This window comes from Ambystoma mexicanum, chromosome 13 (genome assembly GCF_040938575.1).
Source record: "Ambystoma mexicanum isolate Mex_15411 chromosome 13, UKY_AmexF1_1, whole genome shotgun sequence".
In the NCBI taxonomy this organism is placed as follows: Eukaryota; Metazoa; Chordata; class Amphibia; order Caudata; family Ambystomatidae; genus Ambystoma; species Ambystoma mexicanum.
In genome coordinates, this window is record NC_090938.1 from 558,886,264 (window position 1) to 558,894,022 (window position 7,759).

Genomic DNA, 7,759 nt, shown 5'->3' on the forward strand with positions numbered 1-7,759 from the left:
GCAAATTAACCAGGTTACTCACTGTAGTGACCACCTTACTCCTAGTCCATAGTCCCCCTTTCCTCCATACTTATGGGACATTCCTCAGTCCTGTGGCACTTTGTAAAAGCATCAAAATTTGCAAAAATGTTAGTCCTTCCTCTTTTTACGCAGGGTACCGCATGCGGCCGTAACCCCGCCCATCTTAGCTCCGCCCCACGCATTGCCCATCAGTCCTTTTCTTGTTCCTTGTCAGAGACCTTTAAGCAATAATAGAGGAACCTTATTAGAGGGGACGGCGGGCGGGCGTATGGAGGAAAGGGGACTATGGACTAGGAGTAAGGTGGTCACTACGGTGAGTAACCTGGTTATACTCCTACGTCCCGTCCCCTTTCCTCCATAATTATGGGAGATTCCCAAGCACTCCTCACAGGAACTACGGGTGGATGGAAAACCCCCTTACTGAAAAAAGTTCTTCAGCACAGCCTGGCCAAACTGAGCGTCAGATGTGGAGCTCAGGTCTAGACAATAATGCTTACAAAAAGCCGATGGGGAGACTATCGCCAAAAAGGTAAGTTCTGCATGACAGAACATGAATGCCCGACTCTGCCAGGTGAGACACGAAGGACAGCACCGCGTCAATTGTAGCCACCATGGGGTCCAGCTATCTGGCTAAGCACCAGTGAAAGAACTGAAGCCACTTGCTCTTATACTGAGACCTCGTCAACAGTTTCCTGGCTGCCTGGATTATTCGTATATTATCAGCAGACAGGTTGAGATGCTCTAAAGATCTGAACTCAGGCACCATGCCGCCATGCTGAACGATTGTGGAGAGGGGTGCCACAGCTGTCGATCCCTCTGGTGAAGCAGATCGGGACTCACCGGTAGCCTGATCGGTGCACACACCGAGAGGTGTAGAAGTTCTAAGAATCAGAATCCGGCCGGCCACAATGGGGCTATGAGCAGAAGAGAACAGTTCACTGTGTTCCTCAGCTTGCAAATCGTCCGATGAATCAGAGGCAGAGGCAGGGAAGCATAGGCCCTCATGTTGTGCCAAGAAATCTTGAGAGCATCCCCCAGGGAAGAGGCTCCCAGACCGTTTTTGGAGGCATATAGAGGCAGTTTCTTGTTTGCCAACGTTGCGAAGAGGTCCACTTCCAGAGAGCCCCAACACAGGAATATCCATGAAAGGATCTCCGCCTTCAGTTGCCACTTGTAGCTGACCATTGTCCGCCGCCTGAGGGCATCTGCCGTGACGTTCAGCTGGCCCGGGTTGTCTACTGCTACCAGCCAGACACCGTGACGGACCGCCCACTCCCAAATCTGGATGGCCAGGTCCACAAGAGGAGGAGACTTGGTGCCCCCCTGTTTGTTGATGTAATACATTGACACTGCATTGTCCGTGCGGATACGGACCACTCTGTTGGCAATGACCGGCTTGAACGCCTTGAGCGCCAGGAAAATCGGCAGAAGCTCCAGATGATTTATGTGAAGGAGCTTGTCTTGGGGCAACCAAAGGTCCGAGACCTGAAGCAGATCCAACGTCGCAACCCACTCCAGAAGGGAGGAGTCTGTTGTGACCGTCACCATCGGGGCGGGGTCTTGAAATCCTGCGGCCACCGACTGGTTCCTGAGCGACGACCACCACAGCAGGTCCGCTCTCATGGAAGCCGAAATCCAAACCATCTTGAGTCCGGATCCACCGCCTGACGCCAAGAGCTCCGAAGAACCATCTGAGTCCGACTCATCTTGAGACGGGCAAGAGGAAGAGCCAATACACACAAGGCCATGAGGCTCAGAAGTCTCTGGAACCACCAGGCCAACATGCTCTCCGACGGCGCAAACATTTGACACGTGGCCAACAGATCCGCCATTCTGTCCCCGGTCAGGTAAACTCTGCATTCGATTGTGTTCCAGCGAAAACCCAGGAAAATCAAGTCCTGAGAGACCGCCATGGAAGATTTCCGCCAGTTCACCGACAGCCCAAGGTGAAACAGGAGCTGGAGGAAAGACTGAAAATTGCACGCGGCTTTCAGCGGGCAAGGGCTGCGTAGCAGCCAATTGCCCAAATACGGATACACATGGATACCCTGGAGACGAAGATGGGCTGCAATCACCGACATCATCTTCGTAAAGACACGTGGTGCTGAGCTGAGGCCAAAACGAAGCACTCTAAACTGGAAATGCTCCTCTCCCACAGAGAAACGCAGGTATCTCCGGTGTGGACTCCAGATCAGAATATGCATATCCGCATCCTGAAGGTCCATCACGCTGAGCCAATCGACCATCTGCGAAGAGGACTTTATCGGACCAGGCGTGATCATCTTAAAATTCTCTTGGGGTAGGAAAAGATTGAGCTGGGAAAGGTCTAGAATGTTGCGCAGGCCAGCCTGGTTGGATTTGGGCACCGTAAACAGTCGGGAGTAGAAGCCCTCCCCTCGTTCCCCTAGGGGAATGGGTTCCACTGCTCTGAGATCCAGTAACTTCTGAATCTCGGCCCTAAGGGAGGGCGAAGCCGACTGCTAGAAAGGAGGGTTGATGGGTGGGGTAAGGGTAAGGGGTAAGCGGAAGCCCGCCCGAGCGACTGACAAGACCCACTGGCTTTCGGTGATAGTCTGCCACACCTCCCAATGAGACCCAATGCGTCCTCCCACCGGGGTCTCGTGGGAGCGCAGAGAACCCTCATTTGGTTGGTTTTTCGGTGGCGGCACCACCTGAACCTGAGGAGGAGGCTGAGGAGCAGGAGAAAAATCGACTCCGTTGCTGCCTCTGGCAGGAATTTCCCGAAGGGGTATTGACTCTGCGAGATTTCCGATCTAGAAAACCCCTGAAGGCAGAGGAGGGCCGGGACTGTGACAACGGTCTCTGTTTCCTAAAAGGTGGTTTTACCAGGACAGACAAGGACTTGGCGGTCTGAGTGCTATCCTTCGTTTTGGTCAGCTCCACATCCATTGAGGAGTGAAAAAGCTCCTTGCCATCAAACGGCAGGTCCAAAACCTTGTCCTGCATCTCCTTAAGAGAATTTGGTGGCATGCAGCCAAGCCTGCCGAGAGGTATCCACTCTGGGCATAAGGCCCCGAGCCGAAGTGTCAAAGTGATGAGCGGGCGGCCTCCAGTAGATCCTGAGCCAAGACCCTGGCATCCGACAATCCCCCCTTGAAGTCCTTAAGCTTTTCAGCAGGGATGAACTCCTCAAACTGCGACAGACTTTTCCACATTTTCATATTTTCCCCCGCTAACACCAGTTCTGCATTAGCCTGACGCAATTGCAAGGCCGAGTTAGCAAAATTCTTCCTTCCAAGGGAGTCGAGAAGCTTATCCTCTTTCCCCAGGACCTGAGTAGCCGTTGTCGAAGAGGATGCCGCAGGCCTGGACTGCAAAGTGGCCGCAGCCACCACCGTGGAGGAGGGGGCCGGACATGATGCTAAGGCCACCTCTTCCGAAGAATGCAGCCTGTAGCGTGCATCAATTTTCGTATTGACGAACAGTCCAGAGTGTGGTCTCTCCCAGACTCTACAGACCGCGGCCAAAAAGTCCTTCTGGAAGAACAAGCCAGTACGCTCCGAAGGAGACAAGGTGAACGCCCCCGAAAACACGCCCTCCTGCGGAGTCCCTCGGGCACTGGAACATCCAACAGACACATCATGTCCAGCACCCGGTCGTGAAAGGCTCTGATAGAGTGGGGCTGGTCTTCGCTGTCATGATCGCCCTGCATGTCATCCGATAGATCAGGGTCCGGCTGAACCATATCAGGCACCACAACGACCTTGTCCACTGGGGACAACGAAGGCAAGGGTGGAAGAGTAGGGTGAAGCCCCACAGGCAAAGGTGGCTTCAGCGGAACCACCGGAGACGCAGGTGAAACCAACAGTGCGGTGGGCAAATCTCCCTAAACAAGCCTTTAATGTACTCCTTCATGGGGTCGGAACGCATACGTTTTTGAAACTTGCCGAAAAAGGCGCCCTCCGGCGACGACTTTGGCGCGACCGGAGGAGGCCTCTCATGAGGAGGGTAATTCCAGGACGCAGGGGAGAGGGTTGCCAAGAAGGCCCATTCCCAGAGGTGTCCACATAAATCAAAGGCGCTGACGCCACAGGCAGCGAGACATGTGTGGAAGAGGCATCCGGGCGTTCCAGTCATAAACTGGGCAAAACGGATGTGCACAAGGAAACCGATGTTCACCTACAGAACCAACCCCTACACCTAAGGCCAATGGCGTAGTTGTAAGGGATGTATCGAAAATGGCCGCCGTGGTCTTGGCGGGAACGGCCGCCATTCTGTCGGCACCTGAGGAGAACTGCGACACGTGTAGAAGTGAGGCAGAGGTCCCCAAAGGTGGGTCAGGGGTCTTCATTTTAGCCTTAACACAAGGAACCTCGGCCGAGCCGGTACTGTGTGGCCTAGGATGTTTTTGCGACATGCTAATAGCCAAACTAGCCTTCTCTGGAAGGACCTCGGCACTGCCGGTAAAGGAGGAATTACGGTTCAACACCTCCTTGCCCCCTCAACAGTTCTGGAGTCACCGCAAGAGCGGGAACGATGAGGAACACCTTTCACCGAGAAGGCCTTAACAGGCCTCTCGGAACTGTTGGTCACCTTAGCCTCTAAGCGAGGGACCTCGGACCCGAGTCCGGTAAAAACCTCTTCACGCCGGACCTCGAACTTTCGTTCGGTATCAACAGGCCCAGCCGAGGCCTCGGGGCGCACCCCGGTACTTTTGAGGGAAGCTCCAAACAAGGAGGCCTCGGAGCGAGCTCCGGTACCCCACGACTCAGTAGAACTAAGTCTACAAACAGCCCCCACAGGAGGGGCCTCAGATTGTGATCCGATGTCAACAGGCCCCTTACGGAGACCCTCTGAAAAAACTCAGGTACACTTTTTAGGCCCAGGCGGCACCTCAGGGAAGCCCCGGTAACAGAGCCCTTGACGCTCCTCCCAGACTGGGAAGACCCCAGGAAGGAGTCCCCCGGCCGGGGAACCCTAAAAAGTAAAGTACTTACCGGGTGTTTCTTCTTTTCGTCGATGAAGGATTAAAAATGCATAGCAGTGCGCTGAAACACCTCCTCCCGCTGTTCTAACCGACATTGAAGTGCCTGGACCGAAAGGGAATCGCAATAAAAACACAAGTCCCACCGGTGGTCAGGACCCAAACACTCTAAACAAAGATGATGGGGATCCGCCCTAGCGAAGCGTCGCTGACGGGAAGAACAGTTCGGGAAGTCTAGCTGAAACAGCAAAGACGGACTATCACGCGATCGCTAGGGAGAGCCAGAGAGGAGGAAAACTGGAAGAAAAAACCTTCCGCAGATGCAAGTGCGTCCAGTCTCGAGTGAGCAGAGAAAAGGACTGATGGGCGATGCGTGCGGCGGAGCTAAAATGGGCGGGGTTACGGCCGCGTGCAGTACCCCACGTAAAAGAGAGGAAGGACTAAAATATTTGCAATTTTGGATGCTTTTACAAAGTGCTCTGGTCCCGTCCCACAGGACGGAGGAATGTCCCATAAGTATGGAGGAAAGGGGACGGGACATAGGAGTAACAGTGTTTTGCCCCATTGTGAAGAACCTCAGAGATTGAGTGTACCCCGGTATCCTTAGCCCCTACAAATGAAGCCTTGGTATTTCCTCCAGTTGATGATTTAGTTCCACATGGTGATACCTCAGGAGATAACCCAGTGGCGCTTGGGCCATGACAGCTAATCCAGAGAATGGTGACCCCTGAGAAGAGAGCTCCGGCTGGGGTACCCTGGAAAGAGACTTGCTTACCGGCTCCTGGGTTTTCTCCTCAATTAAGTTGTGGAAGTTTTGTGTAGCCAGTCAATTAAAAACATCCTCCCACTGAGCTACCCTGCGAAGGAGCGTCTAGACCAGTGGTCCTCAAACTTTTTAAACAGGGGGCCATGTTAACGGTCCCTCAGACCGTTGGAGGGCCGGACTATAGTTAAAAAAAAAACTATGAACAAATACCTATGCACACTGCATATATCTTATTTTGAAGTGAAGAAACAAAACGGGAATAAATACAATAAATACAATATTTAAAATGAAGAACAAGTAAAGTTAAATCAACAAACTTACCAGTATTTCAATGGGAACTATGGGCCTGCTTTTGGCTAACGAGATGGTCAAAGTCCGGTTCCATATTTGTCACTGCTAGTCGTAACAAGTGATGCAAGTGTTCATCCGTTAGTCTAGATCTGGTTGGAGATTTCAGATGTTTCATTCTGGAAAAAGTCTGTTCACAGACATAAGTGCTGCCAAAGATGGTTGCCATTTTGAGTGCATGGTTCCTGAGATGAGGATATGTCTCGGAAGGGAGAGATGCATAGAAACTATGAAGGCTGCTTGACTTGAATGCGTCTTTCAGAGAGTCACAATTCTGCAGTTCAGCCAGTTCCATTTGGTAAATTGTATCCACATTTTCAATGTCAATAGAAAATGGGTTACGGAAAAGCTGTATGTCCTGTTCATGGAGATGAAGCTCTTTAAATCTAAATTGGAACTCCTTTTGCAATTTTTCTAGTGAATCCACACATGTTTTGTTTGGGAATGCAACCAATGGTTTTTCCGTTAACAGATTTTGAGTTGTGGGTAGATGGCAGAAGTTTTCCTCCTTCACTTGTTTGATGAGGAGGCCTAATTTTACTTCAAATGCTTTGACATGTGATTGCATATCACAGATGAGCTTCCCTTTTCCTTGAAGTTGCACATTGAAACTGTTGAGTAGCTCTGTTACATCTGTTAGAAAGGCAAGGTGCCATTTCCATTCTGCATCATTGAGCTCTGGTACTTCTTTGTTTTTTGAAAGAAGAAAAGCTGTAATCTGTGGAAGTAAGTCATAGAAACGTTTCAAAACTCTCCCTCGACTCAGCCAACGGACTTCTGTGTGGTACAGAACATCTCCATAGTCAGCATTTAGCTCAGACAGAAATTCCTGAAATTGTCTGTGCTTTAGTGCATGAGCTCTAATGAAGTTAACACAAGATACCACAATTGTCATAACAGAGTCAAACTTCAGTGATTTACTACACAGCGCTTGTTGGTGGATGAGGCAGTGTATGGCTATTGGATGAGAATAATTATGTTTGTCCATCTCTTGGTTAATGCGAGCAATTACTCCTTTCTTAGATCCCACCATGCTAGGAGCACCATCAGTTGTCACACTGGCTAGTTTAGCCCAGTCCAGCTCCAAACCATTCAAAGTTTGGCAAACCTTTTCACAGATATCCTCTCCTGTAGTTGTTCCTTTGATGCTTTGCAGTGCAGCAAGCTCTTCTGTGACTTCGAAATTGTCATTCGTCCCACGAATAAAAATTAAAAGTTGTGCAGAATCACGAACATCATTGCTTTCGTCAAGTGCCAAGGAAAAATAGGAACGTTTTTTTGTCAGGTTTTGCAAATGCCGATACAGATTGTCTCCCATTTCTTCAATCCTCTGTGTAAGTGTAGGTCCTGAAAGACTCACTGTACTAAACAAATCGGCCTTCTCTGGACACATCTCTTTGGCATCAGAAAGAAGGCATTCTTTAACAAATTCTCCGTCCACGAATGGTCTGCCAGTGCACGCTATTAGCTTGGCAACTTGAAAACTTGCTCTCAGTGATGAAATATTTAGCTGCTTCACAAAAGTATTTTACTGAGCTGTCAATGTATTTTTCAGTTTTAATATTTTAGCTTTTCTCACTTCTCCGACCAAACAATCATATTTATCTTTATGTTGAGTTTCATAGTGTCGACGCAAATTGTATTCTTTGAACACAGACACTATATTCTGGCATATCAGA

At 50.3% G+C, this 7,759-nt stretch overlaps 1 protein-coding gene across 1 annotated transcript; it reads right to left on the bottom strand.

Annotated features, from left to right (window-relative positions):
• Positions 1–6,060: 6,060 nt before the first annotated feature.
• LOC138520449 (general transcription factor II-I repeat domain-containing protein 2-like) lies at positions 6,061–7,473 on the bottom strand. Its single transcript, XM_069632831.1, has one exon. The coding sequence runs from the start codon at positions 7,471–7,473 to the stop codon at positions 6,061–6,063; it is 1,413 nt and encodes a 470-aa protein (XP_069488932.1).
• Between the last annotated feature and the right edge of the window lie 286 nt (positions 7,474–7,759).

Bases quoted from the DNA above. Each gene is read 5' to 3' on its own strand.
- LOC138520449 (XM_069632831.1), bottom strand. From the start codon at position 7,473: ATGTGTCCAGAGAAGGCCGATTTGTTTAGTACAGTGAGTCTTTCAGGA.